Source organism: Petaurus breviceps, unplaced genomic scaffold (assembly GCF_028583685.1).
Source record: "Petaurus breviceps papuanus isolate PSGF00001 unplaced genomic scaffold, PetGlider_PUasm1.0 128, whole genome shotgun sequence".
Lineage (NCBI taxonomy): Eukaryota > Metazoa > Chordata > Mammalia > Diprotodontia > Petauridae > Petaurus > Petaurus breviceps.
This window is the reverse complement of record NW_027185664.1, coordinates 5159934-5180065: the sequence shown is the minus strand read 5'-3', so window position 1 is coordinate 5180065 and position 20132 is coordinate 5159934. Positions and strand designations below refer to the sequence as shown.

Below are 20132 nucleotides of genomic sequence, written 5' to 3'. Positions count from 1 at the left end.
ACTTACAAACTCAATGCTGTTTCTCTGCTTTATTGACAGACAAGAGACGACTTCCTTGGACAGGTGGACGTTCCTCTTAATCATCTCCCGGTAAGGAGGTTTTAACTAACCTGTGTTTTATGTGATGGAAAAAAAGTTTTTAACTGAGGCCCTTTGATAAATTATCTGAATTTTAGGGAAATATTTCTTATATTTTAGTGAGGAATGAGAGGTAGGGTAAGAGAAAGAATCAGATAAAGTCTTACTCCCATTTTAGAAAGGTAAGAGACATCTCAGCTGTAACTTGAAGTTTGGCTTATCAATATCAGTTCTAATCCAGTTTTGTTTTGTTTTTTTATTGCTTTTCTGTATTTCTGGCCAATTTGTTCAATTTGTTTTTTCACTTTTTTTTCAGTAACTTCTCCCTTGATTCCCAAGAAATTGGGGGATAAAGAAAGATAATAAATTACCTGCCCTTACCCAGACTAGACAGGAAATATAAATCTCATTTTTGCTTCCTCTTAGGATTAGTTTCTGTCATTGGTGCCTCTCTATTGTACTTAGGCATTTTCCAGCCAGCATGAGTAATCAACGTGATGAAGAAGTATAGCACTTGAGTCTGGATAGCTTCTGGATAGTGGCAAGGGTTACTATCCCTAGGAAGATCTTGATGAAAGAGATAACATCTCAAATTCTAGTTTCCTTGCTCCATCCTATTACTTGTAACACAAAATGACAGTTTATGTAATGAAGAGTGTAATATAGGACAAAAAAGTCATTGCTTTGGAGAGGTGATAGTTGTTCTTACCTTTTAACATCACCATTCACCCATCATCGTCATTGTAGTTGGCATCATTTGCAATGACAAGTAAGTGTAGGTGGAATAGATTTTCCACTAATTAAACAGTTTTAAAATAGCTGTTGAGAACTTAGCTACTGGGTTGACCCAAAGCTCTTCTTACCAGAGTGAACATGCAGAATGGCTGCTACCAATGAAAGCTTCTTAAAATATCTGAAAGGAATCTGATAGCAAAAACCCTACTAAGGGGCCCTGTTAAGAAATAAAGGTTTCAAATAGATAGTTCTTGGCAAGCAGCACAGCTTGTATAAAAAATCTGAAGCTCTCAGATACAAGCACTCTGGTATGTGTGCTTTTGAATGTATTTTTTTTTTATTTAAACACAGACATACCTCTTTAAATGATGGCTATAAAATAAGATATCCCATAAGAAAATGTCTCAATATTTTAAAGGTCTAATTTGTGTGTACCTATTTTAATATGCAGCATTTATTTAATTGATCAAAATATGTGTGTGTCGATAGGTTTGTAGACACAGAACTTCTTAACCTGGGCTCTGTGAACTTATTTAAAAAATAATTCCTAGCTATGTTTCATTATCATCGGTTTCCTTTGTAATCCTATATAGTTCATTTTCTGCATTTGAAAACATTATTCTGAGAAGGGCTTTATCAGACATGTTTCAATGATACGCAAAAAAAATTAAGAACCTCCACTTTAAAAGAGCTGTAATTTTATCAATGTGGATACTTCTTTTCCCCAATACTAGTTGTAACCCTTCCACGCCTTACGGTTAGATGATGATCTTTAATGAGTTTTGTTATAGCTTTTTAAAAAAGTAGTCCTCTGGTGATGAGTTCCTCCAGGCCGCTTCAAAGACTTTGTCTCTCCATTAAACCCAGCAAAGTTTGTACCCCACTGGCCTGACTGTGATGAAACATCAGAGTGAGACATTCCTGAAGGATCTTTTAAACAAATATAAAGACTCTTTGCTATGGACTAGTTTGTAGTAAGAGCAATATCATTTAAATTGTTCAAGCTATCTTTTCTAGTACCAACATACTAGTGCTGTGCAGATAGATTAGGTTTGTGGATTTCGTTGAGGATATATAGCAATCAATCAGTTAGCCAGAATTTAAAGACAGAAGCAAGAAACTCCTGGCTCTCCCTCAAGGGTCTTATATTCTAATGGGAAAAACAACAAGTGCATGAGTAGGTATACACAAGACATATACAAATCAAATGTCAGATGCCTTGATAGGAGACAGCACTAGAAGAGGGATTTTTAACTTGTTGGAGAGTCTGTGAAGCTTTTTTTTTTCATTTTAGCAATGATTTTAGCATAAATGATTTTCTTAATATTCTTATGTATATGATTTAACCAATTTTAAAACATTATTCTAAGTAGGAATCCATAGGGCTCTACCAGACTGCCAAAGCAGTCCATGATACAAAAAAGGTTAAGAGCCTCTGGAGTAAAAGAACAGGAAAGCTCTCCATGGGAGGTGGTACTTGAGACTGAGTCTTGACAGAATCCTGAATTTCTCTGACGAGGAGAGGAGATGGAGAACATCTTTTTTTAGGAATGTTAAATTTGGGGGTGGAAGGGGGGAAATCAGAAGAGGAAAATGCTACTAAGGACAAGGGAGAGGCGTAGAAATAGGGTTGTAAGGAAAGAAGACATGAAGAAAACACCCTAAATCTATATTCATTTAGGAATTATTGATTGGCCTAAGTTGCTCAGATATCAAGATTAGATCAACTAGTCTCTGAAGAAGAGACATATAAATTCTAAACTATGTTAGTATATATCCACCTCAGTCCAAATCTCTCCCCTTCTTAGAAAAGGGAAATAACCCCAAAGTAAAAGAGCATAAATGCTTCAAACTTTTCTTCTTTTTATTACCGATTTTCATTCTATCCATTGCCCATATCTAATCTTGATCTTCGTTTCCAATATGAAGAACCACTCTGCAGAGTATTTATGTTTCAGGGGATCGTGTTATTCTTAAATTTTTTTTTAATGTACTGGATATACATCAGTGTTTGTAAATTCTGTTTCATCTAGATAATCAGCTATCCCTTGCTTACCTCTGGGCTAATTGTGATTCACTGTGATGGAAAAGTATCCCTCTTTTTCGAGTACCTTTTGTCCATGACCTCATGGAGCCTTCCAGACAATCTATACCTTGCCCATTTGGGTTCTCAACACACCATTTTATTTATGACATATCGTAGCCTTCTGTATGATATTTCTACCAAATTGACTAATATTGAAATTTTTAAAAGAACAAATTATTTCAAGAAAGATTGATTTTTAACTTCTTCTTGCACAACAAAAATCTTTCCCCTATCCCCACCCCCAGTGGATAATCTAGGAATGTAATAAGTTACTTAAAACATTCTATAAAACAACAGATCAAAGTTCAATATTAGGATTATTTTTATTAACCGAAAAACCCTATTTTATGTTTTAAAAAAGAATAATCCTAAGATTTCAAATCATTACCTTTTCATAAATAATAATCAAACAATGTATTTTTCTCTCCTCATTAGACACCAAAATAATCTGTCATAGAAATTCTAGAAGCCCCTTGACAGGGTAAATGTTGGGTGACAGCATTTGCAATGTAAAACTCTATATTGCCATTCTTCATAATGAAACTTTCCAGTTGAGCCACATTTACAATTATAAACTCACTAGCCGAAAGAAACTTCTCAGAAATACGAGTGGATCAGGGTCTTCCCACGCCTAAACGGGTTTACACGTGAGCCGATTCTTTTGTGGAAGAACGCTAAGTAGTGAGCCCTTTGGCATCTCTGTGGTGGATTGCTTGGGCTCCTCTTCAGCATCCTGTACTAACCACTGGGGACCTGGGACTTATTAGACACTCTGCTCTCCCTTACATACCATTACTTGAGATTCTATTCTGGCATTCTACCGGTAGATGAAAATGAATTGAAATCGGAATGAAGTCTTACCTATACATGATCTGAGCTCTCATGATCTGGGAGAAAAAAGACTCACCCACATGGAAATTTACTCTATTCCCTAAAAAGGAGTAATACAGAGGTGAAATAGGAGGTGATTTTTTTTCCTCATTAAGAAATTAATTAATTTATTAATAAATTTAAGAGATTAGAGTTTTCCAGTACTGGCAATAGCAGAGGATGTATTTAGAGCTGTAAGGTGCCTGAGCAGTCATATGGTCCAATCTCTTTTACTGATGAGAAAACTGGTATGTTTTAGAGAGGTTAAGGAACTTCCTCGAGGTCACATAGGTCATAAGTAGCAGTAGCAGAACCCAGCTCCTCTCTGCACAAATTTGAATTTTCTCCACTTTAGTAAGCTTCCTTCCTTCAGAAATAGGTCCCATCTTTCCCCTTATTTTTCTTTACCTCAGTTTTACTTCTTTTAGTTATGGATGATGTTTCATTTGTTGAAAGGTAGACAGAAGCCATGACTTTGTACAGGAAAAATCTTAACCACTTAAGTCATGTAAAAATAAGAGATATAAGTTAAAATGTATTTTTAGAAAACTTGACCATCTGTTTCTCCAACCCAATGAGATACCTTTTTTAAAATGTCTTTTCTTTTAGGGGTGGGGGTTGGTAGTAACGAGAGATTCCTATTCATATGTTTAGCTTCTCATAAAAGTCTACAAAGCCTAGAGGACAGGATTTATGTTGTGAACCACTTGAGTTTCAAAAACAAAGTTGTATGTAGGGGAAGCAGAAAGGAATGTGGAAATTGGAAGATTGGCATTTACAACAAATGAAAAAGAGAGTCCTAGACTGGAGTGGAAAATAGAAGGCTAGAGTCTAATTAATACTAGCTTTGCTACTGTGTGTTATGTCTGGGGCTCCCAAAGATACCCCAAGGTTGATGAGGCCTCAGAGTCTCGGTTGCCATATCAGAAATACAATCCTTGGCTGTTTCGAAAGGACTTTTTGCCAGAAAGCTGACCCCTCCAGCTAGTAGCTACCAAGTACAGCTCAGTACACAGACAGATGCCCACAGAGACGGAAATAAACACAGTGTGTTAGACTTCGATACGATGACTAAAGTATAGTTGATTGGCTGCCAACTTCAGCTTTTAACTGTAGCAGGCAGCCCTCCGTCTAACAGAGTTCTATTGGCACTCTTAACACCTTCCCAAGGGTCATTGTACTATTAGAGATAGAGAAATGATCGTTATCACCAGTAGAGGCACACTGAGAAATCTCTAAGCTCTTGGCAGTTCAGACACAGCTTTTGGGAATCCCAGAGTCTACCTGGGTCTGAATCACTGAAATCCACCACAAAGTTTTCAGTAGTGGACAGGCTTTTAACCATTAGTGCTGAATTTCATTCTTCTTGTTCCTTAAACATCCCCATCATGTACTGCCTGTCATCGTGGCAGTGCAGCACAATAGAGATGGAAGGGGCTGAATGCTTTTATTACCATGGTGCTGCCCTAACTTACTGCTCCAAGCTTTCATTATCCCCTGGCAATTGTGCTGACATGAGCAACCCTCAAATGTATGTCATTTGACCTCCTTTGGCTTTAGTTGTCTGAGAGGAAATGGGAGAATTGGTCTCTAAAACCTCTAGGATCATTTTCAGCTTTATAATTCTTTTGTGCTATGATATACGACTATTTCTCAGCTCTTCCACAGAATTAATTTAAATAAGCAGGAAGAACTTAAGACTCTTGTTTCCATATTATGTTCTAATCAGGTTCTAGCAGAGGAGTACACGAGAGATGTTAACCTGATAAATACATTGAATGTATTATTTTGTATGTTAGGTCCTCATTTGTTTCTGATGCATTTTTTTCTGCTCAAGTTGTTTTGCTTTGATTCTGAGAAAACTATTCTGAATTCTTATTGAATGACATTTTTTTCCTCTTAGTGTGAGAGGGGCCTTGACTAAAGTCCTACTTATTGATGTTTCTTCCTGGGCTATAGATGATTCTTGCGTCTCAGAGGCTGTCTATTCCCATGAAGTATAAGCTCCAATTCGTTCTATTAAACTGCAATGGCTTCATGTATAGATCTAGTGATTTTCATAAGTACCTTAATTTCAGAGGCTCATCATCAAAACATTGTCTCCTGGGTCATGCATTTTGCTGGTCACAGTGCTTCATGAAACCATTTGCTTGGGTGTGGTGACATTGCACTGTCTTTCAGTAGAGTTGACATGGTCACACTTCAACATTAGGAAGATTATTTTGGGGAATGTGTGGTGGATGGATTGGAGATGGAAGATATTGGAAACAGAAAAAGAATAGTTAGATAATTATATTGGTCTAAGGCAAGATGTGATGAGTACTTGAACTAAAGTGAAAGTATTGTAAGTGAGAGGTATTGTAAGTTGGGGACAGTCCAAGTTTGCAGAGGTACAACTGCCAAGATTCAGCAATTGATTGGATGTGAGCTATGAGGGAGAGGGATTTTGCTTCAGTTTTAGAACTATAGTAACAGGGAGAATGTTACTGTCATCAGTAGAAATTGGAATGTTAGAAGTTACCAGAAGGAGAGACTTCTGGGGGCAGAGCCAAGACAGCAGAGTAGAAGCACAAACTTGGTGTGAGCTCCTGCTCCAAACACTTCCAATACATGTAAAAAAAAATGAATCTAAACAAACTTTAGAGCTACAGAACCCACAAAGTGACAGAGAGAAACAAATCTCCCACTGAAGGTAGACCAGCAAGCCCACAGGAAGGGTTCATCAAAGCACACTGGGAGCCGACCACACTCCCCCATGAGCCACGGTTCCGGCCCCAGGGCTGCCCTAACCAGCAGTGGCCAGAGTAGACTTCAGAAGAGTGAACCACCAGCAGCTGTGGCAGTCTCCAGACTTCTTAACCCATAAACACCAAGACAAAGTAAAAAGGTCAGTGTGGCACTCTGTTGGAATAGGAGGGATGGAGGAGTGCTGTCTGGCCCCTGTCCCAGGGGAAAGAAGTGGTGGAGGTGCCGTGACTGCACCATGTGGCTGTCTCAGGAGCTCCTGACCTGAAGATCAAAGGGGGACCAAGCAACCATTCAAAGGGTAATAGCTCTTGCTTTAACCTGCTTAGTTCTGGATCGTGGTCTTGGGTGATGCCCCTCGGGTATGTGGCCAGTGACCCAGAGCTTGTGGGGCTATAGAGATGGTGCCCTCCTGATAGCTCCAGCAGCTGCAAAAACCCCAGCTATTTGGGACAAAGCTCTCCATTCTGGAAGCAGAATTCTACCGTGGCAAAGAGCTCAAAAGTCAAGTAATTGGCTTACAATATGAGCGAGGAGAGGAAGGACAAACAGACCATTAGAATCCTTTCTTGGGGACAAAAAGGATCAAGGCGTGGAGTGGGAGGAAGACAGTGAAGTCAGAACTCCTGCATCAAAAGCCTCCAAGAAAAATATGAACTAGTTATAGGCCATGGAGGAGCTCAAGAAGGATTTCAAAAATCAAGTAAGAGAAGAGGAGGAAAAATTGGGAAGAGAAATGAGAATGATGGAAGAAGATCATGAAAAGTGAGACAGCAGCCTGCTAAAGGAGAACCAAAAACACAGTAGAAAATAACGCCTTAAAAATATAGACTAACTCAAATGGCAAAAGAGGCCCAAAAAGCCAATGAGGAGAAGAATGCCTTAAAAAGCCAAATTTGTCAGATGGAAAAGGAATTTCAAAAACTCACTGAAGAGAATAACTCCTTCAAAATTAGTTTGGAGCAATTGGAAGCCAATGACTTTATGAGAAATCAAGATACTATAAAACAGATCCAAACAAACAAAACAATAGAAGACAATGTGAAATATCTCATTGGAAAAACCACTGACCTGGAAAACAGATCCAGGAGAGATAGTTTTAAAATTATTGGACTACCTGAAAGCCACAATCTAAAAAAGAACCTAAAAATCATCCTTCAAGAAATTCTCAAGGAAAATTGCCCTGATCTTCTAGAACCAGAAGGCAAAATAGAAATTGAAAAAATTCACTCATCAGCCCTTGAAAAAGATCCCAAAAAGAAAACTCCTAGCAATATTATAGCCAAATTCCAGAGTTCCCAGGTCAAGAAGAAAATACTGCAAGCAGTCAGGAAGAAACAATTTGAGTATTGTGGCAACACAATCAGGATAACACAAGACCTAGCAGCTTCTACATTAAGGGATCAAAGAGCTTGGAATATGATGTTCCGAAGGTCAAAGGAGCTAGGACTAAAACCAAGAATCACCTACCCAGCAAAATTGAGTATAATACTACAGGGGAAAATATGGTCATTCAGTGAAATAGAGGATTTTCAAGCATTTTTGATGAAAAAACCAGAGCTAAACAGAAAATTTGACTTTCAAATACAAGAAGCAAGAGAAGCTTGATAAACAGGAAAAAGAATTCATAAGGAACTTATCAAATTTGAACTATTTACATTCCTACATGGAAAAATTATAATTGTAACTCATAAGCCTTCTCTCAGTATGAAGATAGTTGAAGGGAATATGTATATGTTTGTGTGTGTGTATACATACATATCTATGTCTAGGAGGGTGTATGTGTATATAAATATATATGTGAGTGTGGGCATATGTATGTTCATGTATACATAGACAGAGGGCACAGGATGAGTTCAATCATAAGGGATAATATCTAAAACATAAAATTAAGAGGTGAGAGAGGAGTTCATTGGGAGAAGAAGGAGAAAGGGAGAGATAGATTAGGGTAAATTATCTCATATAAAAGAAGCAAGAGAAAACTGTTAAAATGGAGGGGAAAAGCAGGAAGGTGAAAGGGAATGGGACAACCTTATTCTCATTGAATTTGACTTAAGGAGGGAATTACATACACACTCAATTGAGTATCTTACCCTACAGGAAAATAGGGGAGTAGGCACAAAAGGGGGAATGATAGAAGGGAGGGCAGATTGGGGGAGAGGGTAGTTAGAAGCAAACATTTTTGAAAAGGGATAGGGTCAAAGGAGAAAATAGAATAAGTGTGGGGTGGTATAGGATGGAGGGAAATATAGTTAGTCTTCCACAATATAACTACTATGGAAATGATTTGGGTAACTACACGTGTACAACTTATATTGAATTGCTTATCTTCCCAGTGGGGTCAGGTGAGGAAGGGAAAAATTCTGGAACTCAAAAATTTTAAAAACAAATATAAAAAAATTTGTTTTTTACATGCAACTGGGAAATAAGAAATACAGGCAATGGGGTGTAGAAATCCATCTTGTCCTACTAGAAAGTTAGAGGGTGAAGAGGGAGGATATAAGAGAGAATAGATTAGACAAAGGGGTATTCAGTAGGCTTGCTATTTTTGGGTGGGGGTAGGGGAAAGACAGAAAGAAAAAATTGTTACTCAAAATCCTGTGGAAATGAATGTTGAAAGCTAAAAATAAATTAAAGAAAAAATTTAAAAAAAAAAGAAATTACAAAGATGATTTCAAAAAACCTGGAATGACTTAGATGAACTGATACAGAAGATGAAAAGAACCAGGAGAACATTGTATGTAGTAACAGCAATATCGTTCATTGAAGAACTCTGAATGACTTAGTTATTGTTAGCAATACAATGGTCCAAGGCAATCCTAAAGGTGAAGCATACTATCCTTCTCCAGAGAAAGAACTGATATTTTTTGAATACAGAGTGAATCATGCTATTTTACACTTTCATTTTTTTTCTTTCATTCAAGGCTTATATAAAATGACTAATATGGAAATGTTTTACAAAATTGCACATGTATAACCTATATCTGATTGCTTACCATCTAGGGAAGGAGTAGGAGTTGGGGGGAAGGAGGGATAGAATTTGGAATTAAAAACTTTAAATAAAAATATTTACAATGATTTTAATCTAAAAAAAAAAAAGACCTAAAAACAAGAAGTTAACAGAAGTAGTTTTAATTGCAACTGGGCATGATGGTTTGTTATTGGCCACTAAAATGCTGACATTTATCAGCTATGTTATATTGAGATCTGTATCCTGTGGTTATAAATTGCAGCTGGCAGTTTATGTACAATAATTTAGACATTGTGACTTAATATCTACTGTTGGAATTAATGTTAGGGCCTCAAGTAGGTTTTGTTGTGGTAATGCTAGTAGATCTACCCAAGGTAGTCTCCTGGTGAGGTCTTGGCCATTGTTTCTAAATGTAGGGAAATCAACCTTGCTTTATAATGGGAAAATTCATGATCCAGTTTAGTAGATCAAAAACATAAAGACCATCAGTCTTCAAACCTAATTTGCTTCTCATGTTTATAGACTGAAGACCCAGCCATGGAACGACCCTACACCTTTAAGGATTTCCTCCTCCGACCAAGAAGGTATGGGTTTATTTTTGCTGTTTCCCATGAATGCAGATGTCAGTGTATTTAAATTTTACTCTTTTCACATGAATAAATATATTCCATAAAAAGCATAGTTGTGCCAAAGCCTTTGGTAACTTGTCTTTTCTCCCTATTTTATAGTCATAAATCCCGGGTAAAAGGCTTCTTACGATTGAAAATGGCATACATGCCAAAGAATGGAGGACAAGATGAAGAAAATAATGATCAGAGGGAAGATTTAGAGGTAAGACCCTTTGCTTTATGTTTTTTCAGTTGTTTAAAAATTATGTAATAGCTAAAGTGAATTTAAGATTTTTTCAGAGTACCTCATTTCAGAAATATGAACAAACGTATTGGCACCTGTCTGTTTTGGAAATAACGATGGCTACCATGTTCAGACATTGTAATGAGGATATATGGCAGTTCATTGTAGCCTGTGTTGTTTATAAAATGTAAATATTTACCACAAACTCTTCTAATGTTTTTCCTCTAACAAAGGTAAGAAGTGTTGTTAAGTATAGAATGGGGATTGGGGGTGGGGAGGAAGGAAATTTGCGATTTAAAAAGAAAAAAAAAGGTTAAAAAAAAAGAAATTTGAGAATTGCTTGCATCTGTAAGATTTTATATTGTTTTCTTGCACTGTGTTACTACATTTGTGGCATAGTGCAGGGCTGGGAGTCATGGAGACCCAAATTCATATCTTCCCTCACACACTTACTACGTAAACCTCTTCCAGCCTCAGTCTCATCTCCTGTAAAATGGAGATAAAAACAGCTACTTCCCAGGCTGTTGCCAAGATCAAGTGATCAGGTGATACTTGTATTGTTGTTCAGTCCTTTCAGTTGTGTCCGATGATTCATGACCCCGTTTGGAGTTTTCTTAGCAGGGATACTGGAGTGGTTTGTTATTTCTTTCTCCAGCTCATTTTACAAATGAAGAAACGGAGACAAACAGGGTTAAAGTGACTTGCCCAGGGTCACACAGCTAGTTAGTATCTGAGACTGGAAGATGACTCTTCCTTACTCCAGGCCTGACATTCTATCTACTGAGCCACCTAGCTGCCCATATAATACATATAAAGTGCTTTTAGAACCTTCAAGTTCCAGATAAATGCTAGTTGTTAAACATAATGTTAAACATAAAAGCATAATGAGCCTTATCTGACCAAATTATTAAATCTTGAGTTTAGACAGTGGCCCTTTGGACATCAAAGAATTTCAAAACTTTGTGGAGTTTACTCAGTTACTTGTGCTAGTGAAGTCAATAAATGTTTTGTGACAATCAAAGAAAATGCACGTTTATATCAGATGATGTTGTTGTTTGAACAATCATACATGGTATCAGATAATAATAATCATAAAAATAGTTTACATTTAGATCTTTTTAAATTTTAAAGCATTTTGATATATTATCTTATTAGTACCTTCTTATTGATCTCTCTGAAAGAAATTAAATGCTTTCTTGACTATGAATATGATTTTTTTTTTTTAAGCAATCGGGGTTAAGTAATTTGCCTAAGGTTACACGGCCAGTTATTTCTGGGTGTGGTGCTGAGTGTCTGAGCCCGGGATTCGATCTCCAGGTCATCCTGACACTGGAGCCAGTGCTCTTACTAGCTGAGCCACCTGGCCGCCCCTTGTGAATATGATTTTTAAAACCAAATAGCCCACTTATTTTATAAAGATGAGTTAACTTTTTAATTTTAATGTAGCTACCATGAACAATCGAATAGTTTTTCTACTATGAATTTCTTTCTTTTTTAAGATAGGATTACCCAGGTTTTGTTCCTTCCCACCCCTGTAAGGGATTTGGAAAGCTACCCTATTCATTTAATTCCATCATGACTTGAATATTTATCCCTTTTAAAATCCTTTTTAACCCTTGGGATTCATTCAGAGTGGCTAGAAACATTAGAAAACCTCTCCCGAGTTTCTTTTTCATTTGGCACCCACATGTGAGAATGCTCTAGATAACCCTTCCCTAGAAATAACCATTTTGGCATTAACTCTCCTGATAAATTTTTCTTTTCTTTCTCCTTTCTTTGAGGAGGGGGTTTGATGAGGAGTAGGGAGGGTTCACCAATGCCTTCCCATTTTCCACTTAAAACAGTTACTTTTTTCTGTGCTTTTACATCTTGCAAGACTCTCTCAGTTCTTTTTTGTTAGGCAGTTATTCCTCTGCTTCTGGCAGTGGCTGTTAATCAAGACCTAACTATTACTTGGTCTGCCATTTGTGTGCAGCTGTTGTATTGTGTGAATCATGTGTTATGGACACGTTAACAGGCCCCTCAGACGGAAAAGCCAAGTTTTGGGCCATATTTCACTCACCAACATTTATCTCTATGGATAGTATTTGAAGAAAAAACTGAACAAGTGGGTGGTGGACAGCTCTGAATTTCAAGGCACCGTAAGCACGTCAGCATATTTTCATTGATTATTTTAAATCCAGTCATTTTTTACACTCTCCTACTCGTCTGATGGCAGTAACCAACATATTAATAATTTTATGGTGATTTTACTCTGGGACATTAGGAAAGGAATACTTCATGCTGAAAATATGTATTGTAAAATGTAATTTTAGCTCTAAGGCAAGGCAGCCTGCTTGTATGGAGGCATTGTCACTAGAATAAAAGGAGAAAAGCGTCAGTTCCCTATCTACATCTGACTCCAGGGATGAAGCCAGTTGCAGGGGGTGCCATTTTCCTAAGAAACCAGCCATGGGTGTGGTAGCTCCTTACCTAGAAAAAAAATCATGTTAGACCTGTGGTTCATCTCTTCCTGGCCTTAACACTGATCCATTTTAGCCTACAATAAGATTTCAGGTAAATCAATGACATCTGCAAAATGGGGTCTTATTCAGTATTTCATTCATCATTTAAAGATGTTAGAATATATATTACCTATCATAAAATAAACATGGGTGTCATGTTAGTGAAGCTCTGATGAAAGCCATATAGGCCTTCAAACGAAAAGTCACACCCAAGTACAACAATAAAATAATGGGAATAATTTTTTAACAGCATAAATTACTTTAAAATAGTCACCTTGGAAGATTCTTATTATTATTCCATTTATCCTAAATGAAGCTATTATTACTCAAAACATTTTTGACACTTCTCTTTTGAGATAACCTTCAGAGCCTGTAGCAATTTATTAAAATCATATTTCGTAATAATTTTTTGTAAAATTAATTTTTGTAATAATAATTTTGTCATTTTTGCCTTAACATCTTTCATAAATACAAGTAAACACATCAGAATACCTGTGATCTTGCTTTAACCCTGCCCCTTGCCAACTGTATAAGGTTAAGGAAGTCACTGTTCTTTCTATAAAATGAAGGAGGTAGATTAAATAATTCCTTTGGTTCCTTTTAGCTCTAAAATGACTACAAGTTTATGTTTAATAATCTTAACCAGGCCCTCACTTGAGTAAGAAAATCATTTTTCATGTCCTTAGTCTATTTTTTTATCCCACTCACCACAGGAGCTATTCATACATTCTCATCTCTCCTCAATCCCTCCTAAACAGTCTTTCCTTCATTATTCAGCAATTGGCCTGTTTGTTTTTAAGGAGTATGAATCAAGGTTTTCCTCTACCTTATCTGTTCTTCTTCTCCCCTCTTTCTCATCTCACATCACTTAGATGTCTTCCCCCACTATCTCCTCTTCACCTCTGTCTTTCATGTTTTTCTTTTTTGCCAAGGCAACCCCATCTCTACACACCTGCGTTCCATTTCATCCCATTTTCTCCTGTATCATCCTCATACTCTCACTCATTTCCAGTCTTTCTCTACTTGTGGCTTCCCTGTTCCTTTCAAACATTCTTATTTCTCCATCTTTAAAATTCCTCACTAATACCCCTGCTAACATGCATTGTATATCTCTTACCCTTCTTTGCTAAACTCCTTGAGAAATCCATCTACAGTAGATACTCTCACTTCTCCTCTCACTTTCTTCTAAACTGTCCACAATGTTTCTGGATTCATCATCATTCAGCTGGAACTGCCCTGCACAAAATTACCAGTGTTGTCTTAATTGCCAGATAAAATGACTTTTCCTTCGTCCTCATCCTTCTTGATTGATCTTTAGTATTGATATCGTTGATCACCCTCTTTTTCTGAAAACTCTCTCCTTCTTAGGTTTTTGTGACTCCGCTCTTACCTGACTGACCATTCTTTGCCGGATCTTCATTTAATACCTGGAATGTTCTCCCTTCCCACATTCACCTCATATTATCCCTAGCTTTCTTCAAGACTCTGCTCACGTCCCACCTTCTACAGCAGGTCTATTTTCATCTTCTTCATGGCTAATATCTTCCTTCTGACTTATCTTCCACTTACACCACATTCACCATGAGTGTCTGCCAAGGATCCATTCATCTTCTCCTCTCTTTTCTCTCTGTATTTCTCACTTGTCCATCTCGTCATGTCTTCTCTATTTGGATGACTCCCAGATCTTTATCCCCAGCCCTAGTCTCTCTCCTAAGCTCTAGTCCTACATCACAAATTATCCTCTGATCATCTCAGACTAGATTCCCCATAGGCATCTCAAACATATCATGCCCACACAGAACTCACTGTTTTTCCCCTGTCAAAGCCTCTCCTCTTCTGAACTTCTTTATTACTGTGGAGGGCTTTGGTGTCTTCTCGCTTACTCAGGCTATTAATTTTGATGTCACCCTTAACTCCTCGTTCTAACTCACACTTCATAGCCAGTGTTCTGCCAAGTCTTGTCATTTTTGCCTTAACATCTTTCATAAAAACAGGTTCTTTCTTTTATAGTCACACAGCCACCCTAGTGCAAACCCTGCCCGAACCACTGCACTGGCCTTCTCATTGGCCTACCTGCTTCAGTTCATCTTCCATTTGGCTACCAAAGTGATTTTCCTAAATTAACTAGCTGTGTGACCCTAGGCAAGTCACTTCACCTTTGTTTACCACCGTTTCCTCATCTGTAAAATGGGAACGATAATAACACCTACCTCTTAGAGTTAAGAAGATCAAATGAGATATTTGTAAAACTGTTCGTAGGTCCTGTATCAATACTCACTCTTTCCTCCTCCTAGTCAGGAAACTCCTGTTACCTCAAGGGTCAAATATAAAATGCTCAGTTGTGCATTTCGAACCCTTCACAGCCTCACCTTTTTTAACCATTCCAGTGTTCTTACACTTCATTCCTCTTCAGTAATATTGGCCTTCTTACTTTTCTTCACATACAACACTCTATCTGTTTACTGTCTGTCTTTTCAGTGGCCGTCCCCCATACTGGGAACACTCTCCCTTTCCACATTCACGTCCTATTTTCCTCAGCTTCCTCCAAGACTCTGCTCACATCCCACCTTCTATAGCAGGCCTGTTTTCATCTTCTTCACCACTAACGCCTTCCCTATGACTTATCTCCCACTTACACCACATATTTTGTTTGTACTTAGTTATTCAGATGTTATTAGGATATGAGTTCTGTGAGGGCAGAACCCAGGATCATTCTTTTCTTTGTGTCTTCAGTGCATAGCACAGTGCCTGACACATAGTAAGCACTTAATAAAGCTTGTTTACTGGCTGATTATTCTTAATAGCTTCTTTAAAATTAAACCTCCTATAAAAACACCAGGTATTATTTTTAGACAGTTGACTTAATTGTGGATTTTATGTTGTGTGTGTGTGGTGTTGTCATTGTTTTTTAAGCTGTAACGTTGCTTTCTTATTCTAGAAGCAAAAACAAAATTAACCTTTTCATCACCCATTCAACTTTATTTTGCAGCATGGGTGGGAAGTTGTTGATTCCAATGACTCCGCTTCTCAACACCAGGAAGAACTTCCTCCACCTCCCCTGCCACCTGGTTGGGAAGAGAAAGTCGACAACTTGGGCAGAACTTACTACGTTAACCACAACAACAGAACTACCCAATGGCACCGACCCAGTTTAATGTAAGTTCTCTATTTCTGTGGGTTAAAGAATACACCCTTGGTTTGGACAGAATTAAAACAACACATGGTACCTCTTTGGGAACAAGACTGTGAATGAAATCCAAAATCAGTGGTACTTACAGGTTTTTAATGTTCTATGATCCTTTCTTGGCTCACCAAGTTAAGGTGGACAACCTCAGAGAAAGGCACATTATATGCATCCTAAGAATAACAATTTTGGTGTCATGTTCTTCTCACGAAAACTTGAATTGGATGATGAATCCTTGGATAAATTGACATTACTGGATTACTTAGCATTATTGGATTAATGAATGGAAAACTGAGCATATATTTCCCAGATTGAGTAAGCTATGTTGAATAATTGCTTTTTCCTCCTTGACCCACTCTTGTTGACTGACCCTTACCCCAAAGTGGCAAAACCAAATAACATTGGAATCTTCTCTATTCCTTAAGCCTATGTTTACCAGCATGGGGGAAAGGGAAGGGAGAGGATTTTTTGAGACCCTATTATTACTTGATTTTTATAACCTTTCCAAAAAAGACCCATGTAGAAAATACATATATGTGAAAGTGTGTGTGTGTATGTGTGTGTGTGTGTGTGTGTGTGTGTGTGTGTGTAATTAAAAAGGATTATGTCTTTAGAAAGTTTTGAAAATTTTGCATTATTCCCTTGGAAGGATGCAGGATATTTCTGTTCCTGGATACCTTGATATAGAAAGTGCTTAATAAATGTTTGTTGGATTAAATCACTGCTCTAGATTAATTTCATTCTTCATTTGCCTTAGTACAATAAATTTATCACTATTTAGCTTACTTTGGTGCTGGTTCTGGCTCTGGATATGATCCATATCTTAGCTGTTCAAGGATGAGTTGAACTGACACCATATAATATTCGTTGCAAAATTTTCTTTAAAAAAACATAAATGCAAATAGTTCCATTAAACTCCTATCTCCTTTTCTCCAATGGCTAATGGACACAGCTATTCCCATTGGTGAATCCTTTTCCCTTTCTTTTTACATAATCACCACCAGACAATTAGCTATTAAAACCATATTGAGGAAATCTTTATTGTTACTCAAGCGTAGCTTTGAAGTACTTTGAGCAGATACAGTAGTTGAAAGACATGAGGCTTAAACATAGGATCCCAGTTCTTTTAATCAGTTCAATCTTTACCAAGACAGAAATTATGTCATTGTAAAATCAGAGAACAGCATATGCAACCTATTCTACTGTGGAAATAACTAGCTTGATTCAATAATCCATTCACCCCAGACTCTTCATCAAATATTGTAAGAATTTGTGGCTCAAAAGCTATCATTTATAATCTGGAAAGGTTTGAGCTCTTGTTCTAGGAGATTCCCAGGTCAGTACTGGTAGAAGCATGAGATGAAGCCTTTTTAACTCTGAGAACTTTTTGGTTTAGGAATGACATTAAGAATGGTAATAACTTTGGAAAAAAGCAATACCCCAGTCATGCAGTGTCCAGGGCAGGGGTGACCTTTGGCCTCAAGGTCACATGTGACCCTCTAGGTCCTCAAATGAGGCCCTTTGAATCCAAACTTCACAGAACAAATCTAGATCCTCAAGTGCCGTCCTTTGAACCTTGGAAGTTCGCACGCAGCCTCAAGACCGCAGGTTCCCCACCCCTGGTCCAGGGGATTACACTGAACTAAAAGGCAGAAGAACTAGATTCTTGTTCCGATACATAGTAAATTCTAAATGAATGCTTGTTGTCTTTTTTTTTTCTTTTTTTTTTAAAGCAATCAGGGTTAAGTAACTTGCTCAAGGTTACACGGCCAGTTATTTCTGGGTGTGGTGCTGAGTATCTGAGCCCGGATTTGATCCAGGTCATCCCGACACTGGAGCCGGTGCTCTTACTCGCTGAGCCACCTGGCAGCCCCTAAGCAATTGGGGTTAAGTAACTTGCTCAAGGTTACACAGCCAGGTGTTTCTGAGTGGATGCTAAGTGTCTGAGCCAAGGATTCGATCTCCAGGTCTTCTCAACACTGGAGCCGGTGCTCTTACTCGCTGTGCTACCTGGCCACCCCAGAATGCTTGTTGTCTTGCCTTGCCTCTGCCTTTTATTGTTCATATAATTTTAAACAACTTCCTTAAATTATCAAAGCCTTGGTTTCTTCCTCTTAAAAAAAAAAAGAAAGAAAAATGAAAATCGGCATGATACCTGCCTTTCTTGCTTCAGAGGATTGTTATGTCAATTGAGATAATGTAGGTAAAAGTTGTTGTTTTTAACAAAGCATTATACAGAAGTGAGGCAGTACAATTATTTTTTAACGTAGTGCCATCTTTAATGATTGGGAAAACCAGACTTCCCAGATCTTAATCAGTCTTGGAAATTCTGGATGTTGTGTTTTTTTTTTAAACTCCTGAAATTTAAATGTAGTAGTTAAACTAAAGAAATGATTTGCATAGATGTAACCCCCTCTCAAAACAAAACCAAAAACTTTACTAATATATGGTAGAAGCAAAGAAAAACATATTTCTGAATTCAAGTTCAGATTCATCATGTTTATTCACGGTGTTGAGAAAAGGGGAACTGTAGAAGAATAAGCATTTCGATAGCTTTTATTATGTACCAGCCTTTGTGCTAAGTGTTTTACAGGTATCTTATTTGATCCTCACAGCAGCCCTGTGAGGTACAGTTGTTATTAATTCTGTCTTGCTGATAAGGAAGGAAACTGAGGCAAACAGAGATTAAAGTGATTTACCCAGAGTAACACAGTTAGTAAGTGTCTGCAGTTGTATTGGAACCTGGATCTTTCTGACTATGGGCCCAAGGCTCTGTCTCCCTGAACCACCTAGCACACGGCAGCAGGCTCCAACGATCAAAATAAAGGGTGGGCCTGAGTAGAAGCTCACAAAAATACTACATGGGAAATAGATAGTCCTTCCCCTTTTCCACAATTCTTGCTAAGAGAAAATGTAAAGGATACAGGAAAAAAGAAGGGCAAACATTCTGGAGCCAGCTTAGCATGCTGCCTCCCCTTGACCTTTTTAAGAAACCATTACCATATAACCAGGGCCGGCTTTCCCAGAAAAGAAAACATTTCCTTCCCCTTTTGTGAACATGCTTTGCCCCGAAATCCTCTGGACTTCCTGGAATTTTGTTAAACATTCTGGCACTAATTTCCAAAAGCACAATTCCAAGCGATAAAATATCCTTTTGGGAGAAACTGTTACAGCTGAGCACTTGATGTCTATTGAGGGAAAACTATCTTTGAGAAAATAAAATAGGTGAGGAATCATTAATTTGGTGTCCATGCTACAGTGGGGGGAAAAAAAAAAAACAAAGCACTAGACTGAGAGAGAGCCTAGCTTCTAATTTGTGTCTGCCGCTAAGTAAATTTATGACTTTGAATGAATCACTAAATTTTTTCTGAATTTCAGCTAATCACTCCAGACCTTTTGAATCTGTTGCTTTTTAAACAGTCTGGCAATTTTTAAGGATTACAAGTCCAGTGAGCAACATTTTTCCTTGAGCAACATCTTTCCTTGGTTCTTCTTGTTGACCCGTCATTTTTCAGTCGTGTCACAGTTTCTGTGATCCCATTTGGGGGTTCCTTGGCAAAGATGCTGGAGTAACTTACCCAAGGTCACACAGCTAGAAGTGTCCAAGGCCAGATTTGAACTCAGAAAGATGATTGAAGGCCTGGCACTCTATCCACTGTGTCACCTAGCTGCCCATTTAGTTCTTACATGCCCCTATTTTGAGATTTTGCTCCCTACTGACCATCCTCTCTTACATGGCCAGATGGTGCTGTTGGCTGGAGGGCTGAGCATGTAGTCAAGACCACCTGAGTTCAAATGTGACCTCAGATAGTAGCTGTATGACCCTGGGCAAGTCATTTAACCTCTGTTTACCTCAGTTTCCTCTTCTTTAAAATGAGGATAATAGTACCTGTTGCTGCGAGGATCAATTGAGATATTTTTTTAAAGTGTTTAGCACACTACCTGGCATATAGTAGGTGCTTTATAATGTTTATTCCCTTCCACCTTCTTAAAATTCTTTATTTGCTTCAAGTCTCAGATTAGATCATACTCCTGGAATCTTTCCTGTTTGCCTTAGTTGTAATTGCTATCTTTCCCCTGAAATCATTTTGTATTTATTAGCATGTG

At 37.8% G+C, this 20132-nt stretch overlaps 1 protein-coding gene across 8 annotated transcripts in view; it reads left to right on the top strand.

The window, feature by feature from the left end:
- LOC138171839 (E3 ubiquitin-protein ligase NEDD4-like) overlaps nt 1-20132 on the top strand; it is a 507053-nt gene that overhangs the window by 381708 nt on the left and 105213 nt on the right. For all 8 annotated transcript variants that reach the window (XM_069101437.1, XM_069101446.1, XM_069101443.1 and 5 more), the window contains 4 exons: nt 40-90; nt 10008-10069; nt 10214-10316; nt 15831-15997. In XM_069101437.1, coding sequence (XP_068957538.1) covers nt 40-90; nt 10008-10069; nt 10214-10316; nt 15831-15997 — 383 coding nt within the window. The remainder of the gene's footprint in view (nt 1-39; nt 91-10007; nt 10070-10213; nt 10317-15830; nt 15998-20132) is intronic.